This window comes from Notechis scutatus, chromosome Z (genome assembly GCF_049901735.1).
Source record: "Notechis scutatus isolate UNSWTSFEM ecotype Mainland chromosome Z, rNotScu1.2, whole genome shotgun sequence".
In the NCBI taxonomy this organism is placed as follows: Eukaryota; Metazoa; Chordata; class Lepidosauria; order Squamata; family Elapidae; genus Notechis; species Notechis scutatus.
This window is the reverse complement of record NC_142025.1, coordinates 376969-398601: the sequence shown is the minus strand read 5'-3', so window position 1 is coordinate 398601 and position 21633 is coordinate 376969. Positions and strand designations below refer to the sequence as shown.

The 21633-nt window shown below is 49.9% G+C and overlaps 1 protein-coding gene, 1 long non-coding RNA gene and 1 pseudogene across 3 annotated transcripts in view; 1 reads left to right on the top strand and 2 right to left on the bottom strand.

Annotated features, from left to right (window-relative positions):
- Window positions 1-303: 303 nt before the first annotated feature.
- Window positions 304-7513, bottom strand: LOC148128726 (uncharacterized; annotated as a pseudogene). Its single transcript, XR_015746139.1, has 3 exons — window positions 7408-7513; window positions 4368-4488; window positions 304-3324 (listed from the first exon to the last, which is right to left on the bottom strand). The product of XR_015746139.1 is annotated as an uncharacterized LOC148128726 (transcript).
- Window positions 4368-7485, top strand: LOC148128727 (uncharacterized). The gene is made up of 2 exons (XR_015746140.1): window positions 4368-4483; window positions 7301-7485. It is a non-coding gene; the product is annotated as an uncharacterized LOC148128727 (long non-coding RNA).
- A 3170-nt stretch (window positions 7514-10683) lies between the features above and the next one.
- The window catches only part of DHX30 (DExH-box helicase 30), a 35819-nt gene continuing 24869 nt past the window's right edge, over window positions 10684-21633 (bottom strand). The window contains 10 exon segments of the mRNA XM_087946154.1: window positions 10684-11000; window positions 12660-12799; window positions 12901-13004; window positions 14314-14471; window positions 15589-15748; window positions 16075-16268; window positions 16357-16438; window positions 18385-18591; window positions 19615-19790; window positions 20719-20823. Of these exon segments, the coding sequence (XP_087802280.1) occupies window positions 10765-11000; window positions 12660-12799; window positions 12901-13004; window positions 14314-14471; window positions 15589-15748; window positions 16075-16268; window positions 16357-16438; window positions 18385-18591; window positions 19615-19790; window positions 20719-20823 (1562 nt within the window). The 3' untranslated portion in view covers window positions 10684-10764.

Here is a 21633-nt window from a genome sequence, read left to right as displayed (position 1 = left end):
TTGGGGGGCGGGGGCAAAAAAAATAAAGACAGGGTCTTATTTTTGGGGAAACATGATATACACAACTGTCTGACTTACTTAACAAATGTGGTGATTCATTTAACAACGGTGGCAAGGAAGTCCATCAAATGGGACAAACCTTTTTTGGCAACCATCTCAGAGCGGGAGAAATTTGCGGCTCCATTGTAGTCGTTATGTCAAGGATTAACTGCGTTATAATGTTCAATTAGTGACCAGCTGGTTTTGTTTTGTTTTGTTTTTTTAATTCAAGGCAAATTGGCAAAAAAACATTAGTTCTGAACAGAAGTGAACAAAAATTTATTGTCTCCCAATTCTTAACTTTTTTCCTTTTTAAAAATCCAAACAGACTTGCAATGTGCTTTTTTGTGGGTCATAATGGTGTTTGCGAACGGTTTAACAACACCAACTCAACAACTTGCTAGACAATAGCTCTCAACTTTGGAAACTTTGAAGGCAGGTGGACTTCAGTTCCCAGAATTCCTTAGTCACCACGGGTGTCTAGGGAATTCTGGGAGTTGAAGTCCACCCATCCTAAAAGTTACCAATATTAAGAAACACTGTTCCAGAGCACTGTGGGTAATAAACACTTACAAAACCCCGACTATTATTCATATATGCAAACAAACAAGGAATATTCATTAAATCATTCCCAAATCAAATAAATCTTTTTCCCAGCAAAAGAGCAGCTGGTAGAACATTGCGAGTTCCCGAAAAATGGATTTTAATGGGAAATTCTGTCCTTATTCACACCTGGCCCCAAAATCTTCACGTGGAACCTAAGAGCTGGAAGGAACCCAGAGGTCATGTAGTCCATCCCTGGTGCAGGACTCCATTGCTGTTTATCTACCAGCACCAGTGCTTGTTGTTCATCGTTTAATGACCCCGTAAACCCTTGCATCTAAGTGGAGTCGGGGCAATTGAATGGAGCTGCATGTTTACTGGCTAGATGCCCTTCCTGTCGCCAATGCAGAGGTTTTTTTAGCAGATACATTCTCATTGTGACCAGAGAGAGAAATATCAGCCTCTGCCTAGGATCAAACTCACAGCCTCCTGATTGTGAGGCGAGGGCTCCACCACTAGGCCACCACCCCACTCTATCCGATGCTGCAGTGACGCTTTGGAATCTGCTGACGGCTGTTGACTGAAGACGGTTCAATGCCTTGTTTCTCCACTGTCGCTCCTTTAAGACGTACCAGCTGGGGAATTCTGGAAGTCGAAATTCCACACAGCTTCGGAGTCGACAGGGGCTTCTTGAAGGGGACAAATCGTGAGAGAGGTGGACTGTCTAGCATTCCCAGTCTTGGTGGCCCTTTCACGATCAGGCTCCCCTCCCGATGGCAATGGGACCCAGGAACCAGAGCAGCGGCGATGGGCTCAGGAGTACCCTGATTATCTCCCGACTCTTGACAGACTTGGTTAACGGTTGTGATTCGGGACAAAACCTGGGTTTTACATCCTACAGCTCCTCACTCTGCGTAGGGGACATCAGATGCTGGACATAAACCAGGTTAAGACACATGCAAAACTCCCAGGGCTGCAGTCCACCAATGGGCTTTGAGCTGTTCACAATCAGGCCATGGAAGTGGCGGGCAAGAGCAACAGCTGAAGGCATGCACACACCCTCGTGCGAGTGGCGTGTGCACCCACCACTCATACGCAAATGGAGCTACGCACGTACACTTGCTCACCACTTGTACAGGAACATACCCTCTCCGCTCCCCCTGTCGTGTCACAACACAGGAAAGTTTGGGTCTGAACTCAGTCTGAAGAAAAAATTCTTCTTCGCCGCGTCCTCTGAATGAGAAACGCACTTCTGCTATCCAGCTCTTCAAACTGTGTGAAAGTTCTTGGCCTCAAGGCCCTTCCCGCTGCCCCCTGCCCCAATGCAAGTCTGCTCTTCGTCCCACCCATAGCAGAAGTGGTGGCCGCCAAAAGGTCCTTTCTGTGCTTTCGAACTCACGCCTCATTCCGTGCGGAAGCGCCGCCCTCGTTGGTGGCTCCTCTGATGGAAGGCGAGATACTTGGCCTGCGTAAATGTCCTGCTACAGTTGGGGCATGCAAAGGGTCTCCTTGGGACAAGGGCAGAGGCATCCTGGTTCGCTCCTGCCGCTTTGTCAACAGGCTCGGAGTCCAGTGGAGACTTTTTCGGCTGGACGGGAAGCGATGGACTTGGCCCACCGAACCAGAGACCCTCGCTCTTCCCATGGGTCTGGAGGTGAGCCTGCATGATGTTTTTGTCCCGGAAGCGTTTCTCGCATTCGGGGCACCGATATGGCTTCTCCTACATCTCACGCGCCTCCCTGAGGGCCAGAGCTTCGCTGTTGCTCTCCACAAACAGGTGCTGCTCGCTGCAGTGTACTCGCTGGTGGCTCTTGAGGTGCTGCAACTGGCTGCATGTCTTCCCACACAGCAGGCAGCGGTAGGGGCGTTCACCTGTGTGTATCCGGTGGTGGATGGTCAGCGCGGTCTGATTACGGAATGTCTTCCCACATTCGTGGCAGCCGTATGGCTGCTCGCCCGTGTGCACCCGCAGGTGGTTGATCAGCGGCTGCTTATGGGTGTACCGCTTGCCACAGGCGGTGCACGCAAAGGGCTTCTCACCTGTGTGCACCCGCCAGTGAATCTTCATGTGGTGCTTTTGCCGAAACATTTCCCACATTCCGTGCAGGAAAAAGGCCGTTCCCCATCATGGCCCTTCAGGTGGGGCACTAGGACTTGTTTGAGCTGGAAGCCGCGCCCACAAACTGGGCAGGCAAATGGCGGTTCCGTCGAGTGTGTCGCTCGGTGTTTCTGCAAGTCCTGCAGCCAGTTGAAGCTCTTCCCGCACTGCACACAGCCGTGCGGCTTCACTGGGCCCGAGGAGACCCCTAGTTGGCGCAGCAGCCGGAGCTTGGCAGCAAGAAATTCCGTGGCCTGAGGGAGGGTACCCGTGTTGGGAGGATCCTTCCTGCGTGGATTGGGTTTTGAGGTGACGCCTGAGGTCACTCTGGGCAGGGAAGGCCTTAGAGCAGAGGTGACACTCGAACGGACGCTCCCCGGTATGCGTCCGGATGTGGATGGTCAGGGCCACATTTGTGAGGAAAGTCTTATCACACTCAGGACACTCTGGTGGATTCATCTTCGGCATCATCCGTGGGAGACAACCAGTGTTCACCTTGGACGCTGCAGATTTACTCTGCCTCACTGCCGTGTCTGCTCGCGGCTGCGGGGTCTTTCGCCTCCTTTTTCCCTGGGGTATGTACTGCCAAACCGGCCTCTCCTCTCCTCCCTCCTCACCTTCGGCCATTGGGACCCCATCGCCTGCTGGGAGGACAGGAGAAGAGACAAACTCACCATCAAGTCAGCACTGCGATTCCCAAAAGCCCGGGATACTCCGAACTTTTGGGTCCTGTCGGACAATGAAGAAGAAAAAGGACAGGGAAACAGACAAGCACTCGAACCCGAGATCAGGAGGCCCCTCCAATAACAGAAGATCCCACCTGAGACCACCCCTCAACTATTTTAGAAGCATGTGATTTGGGGGTGTGTGGATCTCAGTGGCCGCGGGTCTCAGTGGTTGTTGATCAGCCTGAAATCCTTAATCCAATGACGGCGAACGTGACAGGTGTGTCGACAGTGACATCCCATGACATTTTGGGTGACACGCTAGAGTTCACCAAGACCTACAACAACACCTGTAGGTTGCCCTTGACTTACAACATTTCATTTAACGACCACTCAAAGTTCAATGGCACTGGAAGAAGGGACTTACGACCGTTTTTTGCATTTATGACTGTTGCAGCATCCCCATGGTCACGTGGTTAAAATGCAGCCACTTGGCCACTGATTCATATTTATGACTGTTACGGTGTCCTGGGGTCACATGATCTCCTTTTGCGGCCTTCTAACCAGAAAAGTCAATGGGGAAGCCAGATTTGCTTAACAAGCTTGTGACTTAATTTTACCGCTGCAGGGATTCACTTAACAACGGTGGCAAGAAAGGTCATAAAATGGGGCAAACCAAATTCACATCACAAATGTCTCACTTAGCAACAGAAACATTGGGCTCAATTGCGGTCATAAGATCATAGATCAGCGGTGTCCTTCCATTTCTCTGTGTACAGGTCCTCCTCGCTTTACGACCCCAATTCGAAGCAGAATTCCTGTTGCTAAGCAAGGCAGTCTGAGTAACTTAAGAGTGACAGGGATTCACTTAATAACGGGGAAAAGATGTCGTAAAATGGAACAAAACTCACTTCGCAAATGAATTGGAATGCGTAACAACCGAAATGTTGGGCTTTATTGCGGTTGTACATCGACAACAACCCGGAACACAAATTTTAGACTGTGTGTGTAGTAATCCTTACCCAGCGACACCACCAACTCATAAGTTTCCACCATCACAGCTTGGTAAAAGTCCCGCTGCCAGTTGGTAAGTGGCGCCCACTCGGCGGCCGTAAAGTACACAACGACGTCTTCAAAAGTCACCTACGGAAGAAGCGACAGGATGCAGCGCAGTAAAATGTCTGCCTTCGAACAAGATGTTCGTGTCGCACAAAGCTGGTCCGCACCCCAGATCCCCCCCCCCTACTTTCAAGAACACTAACACCTCAGAATGACACAACCGAAGGGACTTGGTGAGCGGCTGGATTGGCGTTGCAACCGAATGGCATACAATTTCAAATCACGGTGGCGCACTGCGTCCCGCAGCGCAGAAAAGATTGGTGGATGCATGGAGACACGGAAAGGAGGCAACACCGTCAGTCCAAACTTGGTTGAGTTTCTTCCAAATTTGGGGAAATTGATTTATTATGATTATTACACGTCACCCTCGACTTACAACGGTTCATTTAGCAACCATTCAAAGTTACAATGGTGCGGGGGAAAATGGCGTTCAGACCGTTTTTTCAAACTTAAAGACCGTGGTAGCATTCCCAAGTGATGAAATTCAGACGCTCAGCAACGGACTCACCTTTACGATGGCCGTTGTGTCCCAGGGTGACATGCTCCTGTTTTGCGACCGTCCGACAAGCAACGTCAATGGGGAAACCAGATTCATGTCACAAGCGTATTGCTAACACTTGAGGCGATTCACATACCAGCAGTCGCAAAATGGGGCAAAAGACCCACTTCACTGCCTCGCTTAGCAACACATTGGTCTTAATTGCAGTCATAACTCAAGGACTACCTGTATAGATCAATGTTTCTCGACCTTAACCAATATACAATGTCTGGATTTCAACTTCCAGAATTCTGCAGCCAAAATGGCCAGTTGGGGGAATTCTGGGAGTTGAAGTCCAGACATCTTATACATCACCCAGGAAACGAAAGGTGTCCCCCATCCAATGAAATTCTTTCATTTCTCCATCTCAGGTAGTCCTCGATTTATAACTGCAATTCGAACCAAAAATCGCCACTGTTAAGTAAGGCAGCTGCTAAGTGAGTCGGGCCTGATTTGTCCCCATTTTCCTTTGGTTGTTAAACAAATTACTAGAGTCGTTAAGAGAATCATACGGTCATTAAACAAATCTGCCTTCCCACATTCAATGTGTTTGTCAAAATCCGGCTTGTGAGGTCATAAGTGGGGATCATGAAACCCGGGATACTGCAAATGGAAATACAGGGGGTCCTTGGTTTACGACCACAATTGAGCCCCAAATTTATGTTGCAAAGTGAGTATGACTCATTTTACAACTTACTTTTCTTTTCACGGTTGTTAAGTGAATCATTGCATTCGTTAAGTGAGTCAAAAGGTGACTAAGTACATCTGGCTTCCCCATTGACGTTGCTGGACAGAAGGCCGCAAAAGAGGATCACGTGTCCCCGGGACACCGTGACCGTCATAAGTATGAATCAGTCGACGCACTTCTGAATTTGGATCACATTAACCGTAAAAAGGTGGAACCATCGTAAGTGTGAAAATCGGTCATCAATCCCTTTGTCCAGCATCGTTGTAACTTTGAACGGTCACTAAGTGAACTCTCATAAATATGAATCAGTTGATAAGAGTCCAAATTTTGACCGACTGTGGAAATGTGCGATGGTTGCTAAGCGTGAAAAACAGTAGCAAACTTTTTTTTCAGTGCCGTCGGTACTTTGAATGGTCATTAAATGAACAGTCATTAGTTGAGGACAAGATGTACCAGCGGGTATTGTGATCATGTGACTACGGGTAATGCTGCAACGGTCGTGAGTGCGAGGACCACTTGCTTGCAAGTCTCTTTTTCTCAGTGCCTCGAAACATCATATGGTCGCTAAATGAACCCTTGTGAGGACTTCCCTGTTGAATTTTTGCACATTCCTCTAAGGAGTCCCCACTTTACAACAATCTGCTTAGTGATGGTTTGTAGTTACGATGGCACAGAAAAAAGTAACTTAGGACTGTTTTTCACATTTACGACCGTCGCCACATCTCTGCAGTCACTTGATTTAAGTTTGGACGATTGACAACCGACTTTATGATGGCCGTAGGGTCTGGGGATCCCGGGATCCTCTTTTTACAACTTTCTGACGCATCAACAGGGAAGCCGGATTCACTTAACGACCGGGTAACTAATGTTAACTAGGGCAGCCTCTCACTTCCCAAACGGGGGCCGGATAAAAGCCATCAAATGGGCCGAGTGTCACTTCAGAAAGGTCTCACTTAGCGACATAACTTTTGAGGCTCCATTGTGCTCGCACACCGAGTACGATCGGGTAAGCGAAAACCCCAACGGGGGTGACGGTGGCTTCGAGATTTCAGATCCCCCCCCCCCAAAAATGGGAAGATTCGGGGAGGGCACTTGCTCTGGCCCCACCCCTCCCCAAAAGCCTTTATCCCTCTTTCATCCCGCCATCCATTTCCCATGCTAAAGACCCCTCCCTTTTTTTCTTTGGGAGAGAGTGGTGAGTTCGAATCCCACCCTCTCTCAACGGGGGAAGGGAGCCATTTCTCCCAATAAACTGGAAAAAGGAAACTGTGAATTGAACCCCCGCCCCCAAATGGGAGGATCCAGAGGTTTAGCCCTTCAATAGGATCTCCCACTCCCCTAAATTGGAGGGGAGACCCTCCCCTCTCTGCTTGGCTAGGGGGCTCTCTCCCTAATCTTGTGCCCCCAAACCTCTCCCCATTCCTTTCTTACCAAGTCTAACCCCCCGCCCCCAAGAATTAGAGGTGTTTGCAAAGTGGAAGCTCCTCAACAGTCTCAGAGGTGAGACCCCAAAGACCCCCCCACCTGTGGGGGAGACCTCCTAGCGACCCCCTCCTCTTCCCTTGTATGGCAGCCCCCTTCCTCCCGCCAAGGACCCTTCCACCATGGAGGGCTACTGCTGGGAAGCTGGAGGAGGGGGCCGCTCTTGTAGCCCTGGGAATGCAGGCGGTTGGTCCCTTTGCACATGCTCAGAGGCACCCTTGCCAGGAGGTCCTACCGGTGTAGATGCCAAGTGCTTAGTCATCTCGGCCCGGGATAGAAGAGGAAGAAGAAGAAGAAGAAGAAAAAGGAGGAGGAAGGAGAAAAAGAGGAGGAGAAGGAACAAGAAAAAGAAGAAAAAGAAAAAGAGAAGGCTCCGCCCCCCACCCCAGAGCATGCGCACTTTCCCGCTGCCCGGGCTTTGCTCCCGGGATGAAATCTCCTCCCTTTCCAAGGAAGCAAAGCATCCTGGGAAATGTAGTTCGGAGAGAGGGGACTTTTTCCACGCAAGCTACAGGGACTTGAATCCTCCCCTATTAAAGCTTCCTGGTTGGGGGATTCTGGGAATTGGAGTCCTCCCCTCTTAAACCCTGAAGGCTGGGGGATTCTGGAAGTCCTTCCCTCTTAAAGCATGCCAGCTGGTCTAGGGGATTATGGGAATTGGAGTCCACTCTTCTTGAAGTTGCCAGAGGAACACTGCCATAATCAGACGAACCAGGACGTTAAACGAGACTAGCCCACTTTCGCTAGTCCCACTATGTTAATTTCGCCCTTCGCTTCAATGTGCTGGTGACATTTTTGTCGAAAGAAATCCATTTTTCCCAAATTCAAAATTCCCGCTCTTCCGGGTTGCCCATTACACAGATAATGTCTAACTTACGTCCGTTCCTGAAATCACCATTCTAAGCAAGGCCCTGAAGGAAGCCACCCTTTTTTCACACTTACGACCATCGCTTTCTCCCTGTGGTCCCTTGATCCAAATTTCAGACTTTTGGCAAATCGACTCGTTCTTACAACGCTCATAGCCATCCCACAGGTCTGACAGTCAATGCAGAAGCTGGATTCACTTCTCCTTGACCCATGCCACGATTCACTTAACGACTGTGGCAAGGAAGGTCGTAAAAAGGGGGAGAACAACTCCCTTCTTGCCTGTCTCACTTAATGACAGCCAGTTTGGGCTCAAGCATGGCCATTAAGTCAAGGATCGTATGTCATAACGACAGGGTGAATATAATAAAGGACATTTCTTTTGCTGGTAAAACATGATAACTTGCTTCCCACCTGTCTCGTTTAACGACAGCCATCTTGGGCTCCATCGTGGCCGTTGAGGGCTGTCTATCATAACGGCAGGGTGAATATAATCATGACATTTATTTTGCTGGTACAAATCAAATTCCATAATAAATGTTGATTTCTTTTGCCGATCGAGCCTGGATCGAGTTAAGAAAGTCTCTGAATAGTTCTGGGAATGAAAATGCGAATTTCACGGAAATTAAAATTTGCTTGGAGTTTGGGCATTTTATGTTGTGATGTTTTGTGTGGATTTTTGGCATTTATGTTGTGACCATTTGCGTGGTTTCTTGGCAGAAAAATGTCCACACTGCTTTGGTTAATGACACGATCGGCTTCATGACTGTGGTGATTCGCTTACCGTCCAGAATAGAAAGGGTGGTTAAAATGGTGATAAAACCAGCTTGAAATCGAACTTGGAAATTCGGGTCTCCATTGCGGTCATAAATCGTAATAGTTTAAAATGAGGACGACCTCTGCAAGCTGTTTCTCAGGAAAACTCCTAAAACCTCACACTTTGCCTTTTTCTCCACCCCATCTCTTTTGGGGGGGGGGGTCAAGAGGATGGGATTTCTTGTTTGTTGGGGGGAAAAAAACACCACACAACACAAACACACCCAACACAAGAGCCATAAAATAGTGATTTTATCCCCATTTATTAGCTTTCATCTAAGTTGTAAAAAGGTTGCAGGAGAAGTAACAACCACTGGCCTATCTGCGCATCGAGAGTCACAAGTACGTTTCGAGGACATTGCCAGCAGCTCTTGGGACGCTCAAGGAAGCCCTGGTGGAAGCGGCCAACTTGCGCACTCTCGAACAGGTTGCCGATTCCCGTCCAAAATTTGGCGGGCGCCCTGTTTGAGGAGGGACGGATGTGTCACAACACGGCCTGCAGCTCACACTTCCCCCCTCCCCGCCTGGCGTGGGCAACGCCGTTTCCAACTTGCATGGAAATCATGGTTAGGTGTTAAAAGCTGGGATGGTGGTATCTACAGGAGCGAATGGAGCAGTTAGGTTCATTCCGGACAAGAGAACGAGGCTGTTTCTATAGACCACGGGGTGCTTAGATCCGGCCTACGGAGCCACCCTGGAAACAGCGAAGTGGCCCACAGTGCCGTCCTCCGTTTTGGGCCACGAGGGCCTCCTGAAGTCCTCTGTCAGCAGAAAGTTTAGAAAGGCTCTGCACAGCCAGTCTGGGCTCAATTTTGGGCCACGGTGGACTCCTGCAACCATCTGCCCTTTTTTGCTGGCAAAGAGCTGCAAGAGGCCGTCGCAGCTGAAAAGAGTCTGTGATGTGGAGGTGGCCATGTTTCCTGGTCAAATCCCCCCCAAAGTCAAACACAACCCTGATGCAGCCCTCAATGAAACTGAGTTTGACATCCCTGCTGTAGGCTGATGAGAGGTTAAATTTGACCCCTCGTCAGGTGTCAGAAATAGCCTCGTTCTCTCTTCTGGAACGAGACTAGCTGTCCCATTTGCTCCTGTAGACACCACCATATCAGCTTTCACCAGAGAAGCCTCCCTTCCCTCATTAAGGGGACCCTCCCAAGAAGCCATTGAGGTACTCCTTCAATCCACAGCCATGTTTCTGATGTCATGCATCTACAACACAGAGCACAGACGCTATTCCCATACGGCCAAGATACAGGTGGGCATTCACCCGGGTCTTACTCCTGGCAGGCTTGCCAAATGGAAGCTGAGAACTCACATGCAAGTGGATAGGTAAATGGGCTGGCGAGAACACTAGGTAGACTCATCCCTATTTTGGGGGACAGGGGCTGTTAGTCCATCGAACTGATCCTACTCAACAGGAAACATTACCAGTTCCAGAAACCTAGTTAGGACTCCCGTGTACGGAGTTTTCCTGCTTGGACAATACGGGCAAGAGCGCGGGGTCTCCTCGCCCGGACAAGCAGCGATTCAGGGAGCACAAAGTCTTCCAAACACTGCCTAACCCTATCCATTGTTCTTGAATCAGCTCATCTCGCGTTGTCATCTTGAGCTCCTGGAGTGGACCAGACCGCCAGCTGCCCCCATTCTCGATGGAGTGGACAAAATCCATCCTCGCATGTGAACCCGGTAGGCCAGGGCACGCCCACATTGTCTTCAGGCGTGCGACTGGCATTCTTCTCCGATGGCTCGTTGGAAGAAATAGGTGCTGCCTCACCCACAGTGGTGGGGTGACGCCAACCACAGTTGAGCCGGCTCTGGGAAGCGAGAAGTGTCACAAGGGATAAATAGAACTTTATTTAAATAAACATATCTCAACATCTTTGTACAAATTACAAGTCCTCTGGTTCAGATCCTAGGCACCGAAGTTGGCGGAAGGGCCTTTTAGAAGATCCACCAGAATATCCAGGAGCTGGCTGTGTTGGTGGTGGAGGTCGCCAGGAATGGCCGCCATCTCGTAGCAGAGGCAGGTTTCCACCATCCGGGAGAGGGCCACCCGGAAGTCACGGAGAAGCCGTATGGTGTACGAGTCGCCTTCCAGGACCAGCAGGTCGCTGTCCACCAGGGAGATAGTGGCGCGCCAGCCGTCGTCTGGGGGAAAAGAAAGACAGATAAAGAGATGGTACTTTAAGGACGAGAATTCTTCATATACCGTTTCCCCGAAAATAAGACCCTGTGTTATTTTTTTGCTACCAAAAAACGCACCAGGTCTTATTTTCAGGGGATGTCATCCACTGACTAACCTCAATTGCGCGTAGCACCCCGGCCTCCTTCCGGAAGTCCTTCTTCTGCGGCCGGAAAGGCTTTCCTGAAGGCCTCTGTAGCTGATAACAGAGTTCTGGGTTGATCTGGAGCTTTGTTATCAGCTCCAGAGGCCTTCAGGAAAGCCTTGCCAGCCTTGCCGGCTGCCGAAGAAATGGGCCGGCAAGGCAGGTGTCAGGGTGTGCAAGGCCTGTCCAAAGGTAAGTAGTAGGGCAGTTCCACCTCCCCCATCCCCACTCTAGCTTAATTTTTACCCATGCACTCTGACGTGGGCGGGATCTTAATTAGGGCTTATTTTTTTGGGGGGTAGGGCTTATATTGGGCACAGGTGTAAAAATCAAGCTAGGACTTACTTTCAAGGTAGGTCGTATTTTCGGGGAAACAGGGTAGTCCTCGACTTACAACAATTCAACTACTGACCGTTGCAAGTGACGACACTGAAGAAGTGACTGATGGCTGATTCGGGCACTTATGACCGTTGCAACATCTTTGTGGGGACGTGATCCAAATTCTGACATCTGGCAACGCACTCATATTTATGACAGTTGCAATGTCCCTGGAGTCGCGTGATCCCTTTTGGCAGCCTTTTGACCAGCATCATCAATGGGGAAGCTGGATTCACTTGCTGATGCTGTAACTAACTGAAAATTTGCCGTGATTCACTTAACCACCGTGGCCAGGAAAGTCATAAAAATGGGACAAAATTCACTTTGGGTTCAAAAGACCTCAGAATAGGAAACAATGGTCAATGGGAAAGCCAGACTTACTTAAGAACTGTGTGACTAATGTAACAACTGCAGCGATTCACTTAACAACTGTGGTGAGAAAAGTCGTAAAATGCGGCAAAAAGTCGCTTAAGAAAAGCTGTTTCTGACACACAGGTGCAGCTGGTGAACCTCTGCAAAGTCATAACCAAATATATGGAAACTTACAGTAGTCCTTGACTTACAACCACAAGGGAACCCAACATTTCTGTCGCTAAACAAGTCAGTGAATATTCAGTGAATTTTGCTCCATTATATGACCACAGTTATTAAGCAAATCCCTGCACTTCAGTTTGATCACATGGTTGTTAAATGAATCGGGCTTCCCTGTTGACTCTGCTTGTCACAATGACCCTGGAATGCTGCGACCGTCGTAAATATGAGTCCGTTGCCAAGCATCCAAATTTTGACCACACAATCATGGCGATGCGGTAATGGCTGTAAGTGTGAAATAAGTCAATTTTTCTGGCACCGTTGTAACTTCGGTCACTAAACGAACTTGTAAGTCGACGACTACCTGTAAGTGGGAAAGACACAGGAAGCTCAGCCAGAGGGAGGGATGAAAACATTCTTTGGGGTGGGCTGGACAACCCAACTGAGGGGGCGGGGAGACTCTGCTATCGGAGTGCGTGCGTGTGTATGTGTGTGTATGTGTGTATGTGAGACAGGCCCCTTCCGGTGTAGACAACAGCGAGGGAACTGAGCCAAGAGTCCGATTCCTCACCCCTCACATAGACGTCCGTATCGGTCATCAGCAGCACAGCGAGTGGATGCACTTGAGAGGAATCTCGCACAAAGACACCTCCATTGGATTTGACTGCCATGAAGTAGGTCAGCCAACGGCTGTACAGCTTGGAGGACTCCCTGCAGGGGATAAGAAGAGGAGTGTCTTGTGGCCATCCGGCCAACCAATTGGCATCCCAGGAGGGACCGTTTGGCATCCCAGGAGGGACCGACTTGCCTACCTATTGATGGTTGATTTGTGCAAGAGGACAGTCCCTGCCTTGGTCCGGTACGTGTAGCTATTCGGTTTGAACTTGCCCTGTCTGGTCACCTTCCCTTGCCGGACCTGGAATAAAAGGGATATTTCTTAGGGGTCCTTCCAAGTCATCGGAAAGACCCCTCAGATAGGACACTGAAGGCTGTTCTCTGCAGGAACCTCAAGGGAAAAGAGGAAGACTTGTTTCTCAAGATTTGGCGAGAACGAAGGCTCCCATTAACCAAAGCCACTGGGGTGGACTTTAGAGGTGACAGAGCAACAGGGACCGTCCACAGACAAGAGCCCACTCATGGGGCAAGCCACTAGGAGAGAAAAATAAGAACAAACACCCACCCCCACCCCCATATCCTTCTAGTACTGATGATGTAACCTAGTTAGGTCATGAAACATCTGCAAGAAAACCACCAAGCTCAGAATGCACCAAGGACTCCCAAATCCTCATCTCTGTCTTCCTCTTCCTACACTCCGTAAACCCCCTCCCTTCTAGCACTAAGGGTATCACCCCATTGGGTCACAAAAAACCACCCAGCTGAGAGAGCAACAAGGACCCCACAGAAAGAGAAACCCAGAGATGCAGGGATTGACACCAGACAAACAAACAAGCAGACAACAGTACCCAATTTCCCATTAACAGTGCCAGGGAAAGCAACTGTATATCAGTAGAGACCAAACACCCCCAGCCCCCAAATCCTTCCAGCACTGATGATGTCCCCTGGTTGGGTCACGAGACGTCTACACACAACCAAGCTCAGGGAGCACCAAGGACCACACAAAAAGAGAAACCCAGAGAAGCAGGAATTAACACCAGACAAGCAATCAAGCAGAAAACAATCCTCTGATCAAGGAACTGCCAAGGAAAAAGCTAAGCGTCCATCGACACTGCGAAGGCAAGCAACTGCATATACACAAAGAGAAAACCCCACTCCCTCTAGCATGGATGATGTTCCCTAGTTGGGTCATAAAATGTCTGCCAGAAAACCCCCAAGATGAGAGAACACCAAGGACCCCAACAGTCCTCCTCCTTCCCTCTTCCTTCCTCCTCCTCCGTCTCCCACTTCTAGCATTGACGATGTCACTACTTGGGTCATGAAATGTCTGGAAGAAAACAACCAAGCTCAGAAAGCACTAAACACCCCGCAGTCCTCCTCCCCGCTCCTCTTCCTTCTTTCTACCACTGATGCTATTCCCTAGTTGGGTCCTGAAATGTCTGCAAGAAAATCCCCGTCCTCTCTCTCAGATAGATCTTTCTCTCAGGTAGGTCTCTCTCTCTCTCTGTGATCTCTCTCAGTTTTCTCTCTCTCTCTCAGTTCTCTCTCTCTCTAAGGTCTCTCTGTCTGATAGGTCTCTCTCCCCTCCCTCCCTCTTGTGTCTCTCTTACCTGGATGAGGTTGGGGTACAGCCCGGCCATCAGGACTCCTTTCACCAGCTCCTCTTCCTCGCTGTACTGGTTGCAGACGGACGACGGCAAAAGGCAATCCGACGGGGTCGGCACCAGGTAAGCTTCGTAGAGGTTCTCAGAAAACTGCTTCACGAGTCCTGCGGGTGGGCAGGGAGAAAAACCACGGAGGAGTTAAAAGACCTGTCCATCCAGCACAGGAGTCCAAACTGGGTCAACCTTAAAAAGACTTCTTCAACTCCCAGAATGCCCTGGCGAGCCGATTGTAAATCGACCGTGGTGGCCAAGTGCAGGGGCGTTCTTGACTTACGACTGTTTGGGGGCCATTTGAATGAATTCATTTCTTCTGCCAACCATCTCCTCCCTCCCTCCTTTCCTTTCTTCCCAGCTCCCCATCTCCTTCCACCCATCCATCTTTCCCCCATACCTCCTTCCTTCCTCCTTTTCCTTTTTTCCTAACTCATCTCCTTCCTCCCACTCCCTCCCTCCTTCTTTCCTTTCTTCCCAACTCCCAATCTCCTTCCTTCCATCCATCTCCTTCCTTCCTCCCCTCCCCTCTTCATCTCCTTCCTTGCCCCATCCATCTTCTTCCTTCATCCATCCATCCCTCACCCTCCCTCCTTTCCTTTCTTCCTTTCCATCTCCTTTCTCTCCATCTCCTCCCTTCCCTTTTTACCTTCCTTCTTCTCCCCCTCATTCATTTCCTTCCTTCCATTCACACACACACACGTCCATCCTTGCCCTGGAAGGTGAGCCGTGGTATCGTAGTGCTTAGCATGCACTCTGCTCACTGTCAGGAGTTTGATCCTGACTGTTTTAAGGTGGACTCAAGCCTTGCGTCCTTCCATGGGCACAAAACAAGGACCCAGATAGTTGGGTGTGTATGTGTGTGTGTGTGCAACATGTACCGGCTATCTAAACGTCTTGGAAAGGACTCTGAAGTATATAAATCTAAGGCAGGGGTGTCAACTGAGGGCCGCACCAGGTCTATTATTGACCTCGGGGGGATCGGGCCAGCATGGCCGACTGGGTGGGTGTGGCTGACAGAGTGGGCGTGGCCAGCCGGATGCCACTCACCAAACTGCTGGCCCGATGTTACCTCTTCACGTTGGGTAGACCAGAGCCTAAACCCTGCAAGCCGGATTCTAACCACGTGCTCACCACCCCTAATCGAAGGGCTGTGGTGAGCGCTAAAATGGGAAAAAGAGAACGCCGGGTGGAGGGCGGTTGCGTTGCTTGGGAGCGTGAGCTGCTCACCATTGATGAAGCGCAAACTGGGGGCGTAGAGCGAATAATCCTGCAGGTAGTCGTCGCGAGCGCGGCTGTCTCGGCGCCGCAGGATGTCCTCCCAGCCCGCCACAGCCCGCACGAAGGCCAGGTGATCGCTGCCACTCTCCCGGCTCAGCACAGCCTTGGCCTAAGGGGCAACCGTTACAAAATAGGAGAGGATCATGGAGCTGGAAGGGACCTTCGGGGTCATCTAGTCCAACCCCCTGCTCAAGCAGGAGAACCATAGAATAGTTGGAAGGGACCCCAGAGGTCCTCTAGTCCAGCCCCCTGCTCTAGCAGGAGACCCTGACAGAATCACAGAGTTGGAAGGGGCCTTGGAGGTCATGTAGTCCAACCTCCTGCCCGAGCGGGAGAAACCCAGAGTGGGAAGGGCCCCAGGAGGTCCTCTAGTCCCACCCCTCACTCTGGGAAAGCTCCCCTCCTCCTCCCCTCTCTCCGCGTGGGCTCCCTCACCTTGTCCACCTCTGTTCGGTTCTGCAGGCTGCTACTGAAAGGGTCGCGGGTCAGGCAGGAGACGATGAGCAGGAGGGGCTCGATGCAGCGGTAGATGGAAGCCAGCACGATGGCCTTGGCCAGCCGGGGATCAGTGGAGATCTGGGCCAGGCGCTTGCCCAGCGTGGTCAGAGCCTCTCGGGAATCCAGCACTCCTGGGAAGGGAAATTGGGCGTTGAGCAGAGTGAGAGTGGGGGGAAATGAGAATCGCCAGAGCCAGGCCGTTCTTCGCCAGAAACTCACCAATTTCCTGCAGGAGGATGACGGCCTCATCTACGGCTTTGATGTCGGGGCTGTCCAGGGCTTTGGAGAGAAACTCAACGGCCTGCAAGGGGAAAAAAGCAAACGCAATTCAACGGAATGGAGACGACCAAAATTCAGACGTGGTTGGGAAAAAAAATGATAAAACAACATCTTGATTTCAAACCAGAAATATTTCTATTAGGGGTCTACCTGAAGAATATCGTTAAGGAAAATGCATACTTAGCTATTCATATACTACCCATGCTTCACTACAAAACGATGTGGTTGGGCTTAGTTTTGGGGGGAGGAATATAAGGGCAGGGGGAAAATCCTGCCTCTGCCTACCAGCATCCATTGGTATTCATCTGGCTAGCGTCCTGTCAGTGTCTGAGAGAACTGAGGGCTGTTTGGAAACTGAAACCATATTTGCTGTGTGAGCAAGGAGACAGCAAGGAGCCTGGGTGTGGCTTAGCTCAACTGTTCTGGACCAAAGTTGTGAAACTGAAGCTGAAACTCCTCTCCACTGCTTGTGTTTTGCGCACTGGGAAGAGATTTCTTCCCAGGTGGGGAGGGGGAGTAGAACTCCTTAGCATCAGAGCATGTTAATAATATAGAAAATACTAATGCTGTGATGGGCATTTCGAAAAATCCTTTCTTAGTGAGCCCCTAGAAGCCAAGAGGAACCAATGGGCCAAATTTCAAGTTTGTAGGCTTTACGGTTCTGGAGATTTTGTGATGATGTGTGAGGGGTATTTAATAATAATTAATATGTATAGAAGGATGTTATAATTTTGATTGATTGTACAAGATGCTTGTACCCAGACAACATACTCTCCAACGGAAGATGGAATGATATACATACATAAATATATATACATATACATATACATATACATATAGATATATACATATACATATACATATACATATACATATACATATACATATACACACATATATATATATATATATATATATATATATATATATATATATATATATATATATATATATATATATATATATTCATTCAGGGTCTCCTGCCTGAGCAGGGGTTGGACTAGATGACCTCTGAGGTGCCCTCCAACTCTTGATTTTGTCATTCTGTAAAGGTTTATTGACTAGTAGACTTCCAAGGTCCCTTCCAACTGTTATTCTTGGAGTTTCTCCAGCTTGAGCAGGGGGATCAGACTAGATGACCTCTGAGGTCCCCCCTCTAACTGTGTGATTCTATCATTCCCTAAGGGTCTGCTGCGTGAACAGGGGTCGGGCTAGATGACCTCCGACTCCTTGATTCTGTCATTCTGTAAAGCTCTCCTGCTCAAGCAGGGGGCTTGACTAGGTGACCTCTAGGGTCCCCCTTCCAACTTTGCGATTCTTTAGGGGGGGGGATCTCCTGCTTGAGCAGGGGGTTGGACTAGATGACCTCCAAACTCCCTTCTATGTTATTCTGTAATTTTCTAAGGGTCTCCTGGCTTGAGCAGGGGTTTGGACTAGATGACCTCCGAGGTCCCTTCCAACTCTCATTTTTCATGAGTCTCCTGCTAGAGTAGGGGGTTGGACTCGATGACCTCCAAGGTCCCTTCCAACCCTGTGATTCTGCAAGGGTCTCTCTTGTTTGGGCAAGGGGCTCGACCTTCTAGTCCTTAAGCGAGTCTAAAACATCAGAAAACCACCCCCTGGGAACACCCTTCCCGCACCTTTCCCACGTTCAAAGACCTTGGTTTGTTTGCGACGACGACAGTGGTGGGATGCAACCGGTTTAACCACTGGACCGGGGAGCGCGCACTTCATGCAGGCATACACGCTGCATTCCAAAGCAGCCGAGGCGCGTCAATCGGCTGTGCCGCACGAATCATCTAAGCTACAAAACTGGGAAAATCTAGGATAGGAAAAGGCAGGGCCAACTGCTCAAGCGGCACTACCGGTTCACCCAAACTGTTGCAAACTGGTCGAATCCCACCACTGGAGAACGATCGGGGGAGATGGGGGGCAACGAAACAGACAAGGATTGGCCCTGAGTATCACCGTTTTCTCCGGCTGGTGGATCTTGGTTTGGACCACCAGATTCTCCAGCGGCGTGCGCAGGATTTCTGGCACTTGGTAGGTGGGCATGCGGTCCAGGCGGCTGCGTGGGAAGAGGTGGTAGGCGAAGCCCGACTGGCAGCGCCCGGCTCGTCCTCGGCGCTGGATGACGTTCGATTTCGATACCCAGACGGTCTCCAAGCACGAAACCTGGGAAAGTGGGGAAGACGGAGGGAAAGAGAGAGAGGGAGAAAACAAGCGGGGAATGAAGGAGAAATTTCCAGACGGCAAGGGCAATTAACTAGTGGAACTTCTTGCCACAAGAAGCTGTGGGTGCTCCAAAGTTGTTTTTTTTTTTTAAAGGAACCCTAATCCTAACCCTAGTAATAAACCTAGCCCTGGTCCTAATGCATAAGTCTAACCCTAACCCAGTTCTAACCCTAACTTTAAAGCTAACCCTAATGTGTAACCTAACCCTAACCCTAAAACAAGCCCTAATACGTAACTAACTCTAACCGTAAGCCTAACGGTATCCCTTATGCATAATTCTAACCCTAACCTAGCTCTAACCCTAACTTTAAACCAAACCCTAACTCTAATGTATAACCTAACACTAAGCCTAGCCTACCCCCAACCTTAACCCTAACCCTTAACCCTTAACCCTAATGCATTACCCTAACCCTAGCCTCAAACCTAACCTTAACACTAAGTGTAACCTTAAGTAGCCCTAACTCTAACCCCTAACCCTAACCTAGCTCTAAGCCTAACCTTAAACCTAACCCTAATATATAAGCCTAAACCTAACCCCAGGGGTGCTACCGGTTCTGCCTGGTTCTATAGAGCCAGTAGCTCTGAAGAGCAGCAGACACCGAACTGATTCTGGGTCTGCTGCTGTTTTGGCCCACCCGCCTGCCCGGGCTCTGACCTGACCTTTATTTCCTGGTTTTTTAACCTCAGCTGCTTTGCGCGGCACAATTGAGGTTGAAAAAGCAGGAAAAAAGAGGCTTTTCAAAGGCTGCGCACCCATACGCTGCGCTTTTCAGCTGTCCGGGCGGCACAGCATCAGGTTTTGTTTCATTGAGGGCCGCACCAGGGTTGTGTTTGACCTCTGGTGGGGGGCAGGGTGGACGTGACCAACTCAGTGTGAGCGTGTCTCCCAGCGCCTACTGATTTAATCCCCGGAGAAGGGGGAAGGATAGCCCCCCCCCCCCCAACCCAGTCCACATAGCCAACCTTGGTCTTCAGATCGTAGCGCTCCTCCTTGTGGGTCCCGCTGTCCACCACATGCACGATGTCGTTGATGGTGATGGAGGTCTCGGCAATGTTGGTGGCCAGGACGATTTTTCGCACGCCGGGGGGAGGCCGGGGGAAGATGCTCTGCTGGTCCATCATTGGGATATTGGAATGAACTAAAAAAAACAAAAACAAAAGAGGGTCGGGGGGAGAGGAAGATGATGATTTACAGCCATCCAGGGGTGGAATTCTCCGGGTTTAACACCTGGTTAGGTGATCACACGATTGGCATGCACGTGTGGGCTTTGTGTGCAATTGGCACGTGCCTGTGTGCGCAGCACTTGACGCACTAATCAACTGAGTCGATACTGGTAGGTAAAGCGCAGGGGCGGGCAAGCAGGTCCACATGATAGTTGCACTGAACCGGTTCGTTGCCAGATGATGTTTCGGAACAATGGGTTTGGCCCGAACTGGTCCAAAACGGTCAAATCCTCCCCCTGCCTTACAACCATCCATCACCGGTTCTCGTTTTCCCAGACAAACTGTCTCTTCTATAGTGAGAGTTAGGGGTGGGATGCGATCGGTTCGGACTGGTTCCATAAAACCGGTTGTTACGATTCGGCACAGTTCGGAGAACCAGCAAATCACGTCACTGTCTGGCCCCTCCCCTCCCCAGCCCAGTCAGTCCTTATCACACGTGACCAACATGGCCGACTGCGTTCTCCCCCGCCCAGTCAGTCCTTAGGGTATTTCTTTTTTTCCCCCTCCCGACGATCAGCTGTGCCGGGATCCCCCTCGCTGTCTTCCTGCTTCGCCCAGGAGGTTTTTCTGAGGCCTAGGAAACAAAAAAAATGGAGCGCAGGGGGGAGGCAAAGCAAAACGCCCCCCCCCAGGAGGCTTCCCTGAGGCAAAAAAAAAAATGAGGGGGGTAGGTTTGCTGCAAAAAAAAAAGAAGAAGAAGAAGAAGCCATGGCCACTTGGCTACGCCCACAGAACCAGTTGTTAAAAAAATTGAATCCCACCTGTGGTAATAGCACACTCAAGACATAGCTGTGCCCACCCCGGGGGAGCAACGGAAGGGCAGGACGAGCCTCTTTTTCTCACCTGGTAAGATAAGGTAGCGGCTGTTGTGGGACCCCAGGATTTCCAAAAGACGTTGCTGGACCCCTTTAATCTCCTGCCAGCCCGGAAGGAAGCAGAGGATGCCACCTGCAAAAGAGAGGACACGGTACGTCCAGCTTCATGAAAAGAGAAGGATTAGGGCAGGGGTAGGCAACCTGCGGCTCTAGAGCCGCATGTGGCTCTTTCCTCCCTCAGCTGCGGCTCCCTGTTGCTGTTTGGCTCCACAATTGATAGGGCGTTTGGTTAGAAGAGGTAGAGAAAAAAGGACGCCGTGCTAGGAGGAGACTCTATGGTGGGGGAACCGCCATAGAGTCTGGTCAGCTCCAGAATTGAACGGGGGGAGGTTCCAATTAGGCTCTTTGAGTATTTAAGGTTGCCGACCCCTGTCATAGAACTAAATAGATTTCTTATCTGTGAGAAGAATTAACCAGTGGAACTCCTTGCCACCAGAAAAAGAAGTCTGCAAGGAAACCACCAAGATCAGAGGGCACCAAAAAATCCACACTCATTGTCCTCCTCCTCCTCCTCCACCTCTTCTACACAATCCCCACTTCCTTTCCCCCTGATGATGTTCCCTAGTTAGGTCATGAGACATCTGCAAAGAAGCCACCCAGCTCAGAAAGCACTAAGGACCCCACAGCCCTTCCTCCTCCTCATTTTCCTCCATTTCTCTACCTCCTCTTCTATACAAACCCCATACTCTTCTGGCCCTGATGATGTTATCTAGTCAGGCCATGAAACGTCTGCCAGACAATAACTGAACTTGGAGAGCAGCGAAGGTCCCTCCTCTCAACCCCAATCTACAAATAATCTCCTTTATTGCTGCTATTATTAATTATTGTTATTGTTGTTGTTGTTATTATTATTATTATTATTATTATTATTATTATTATTATT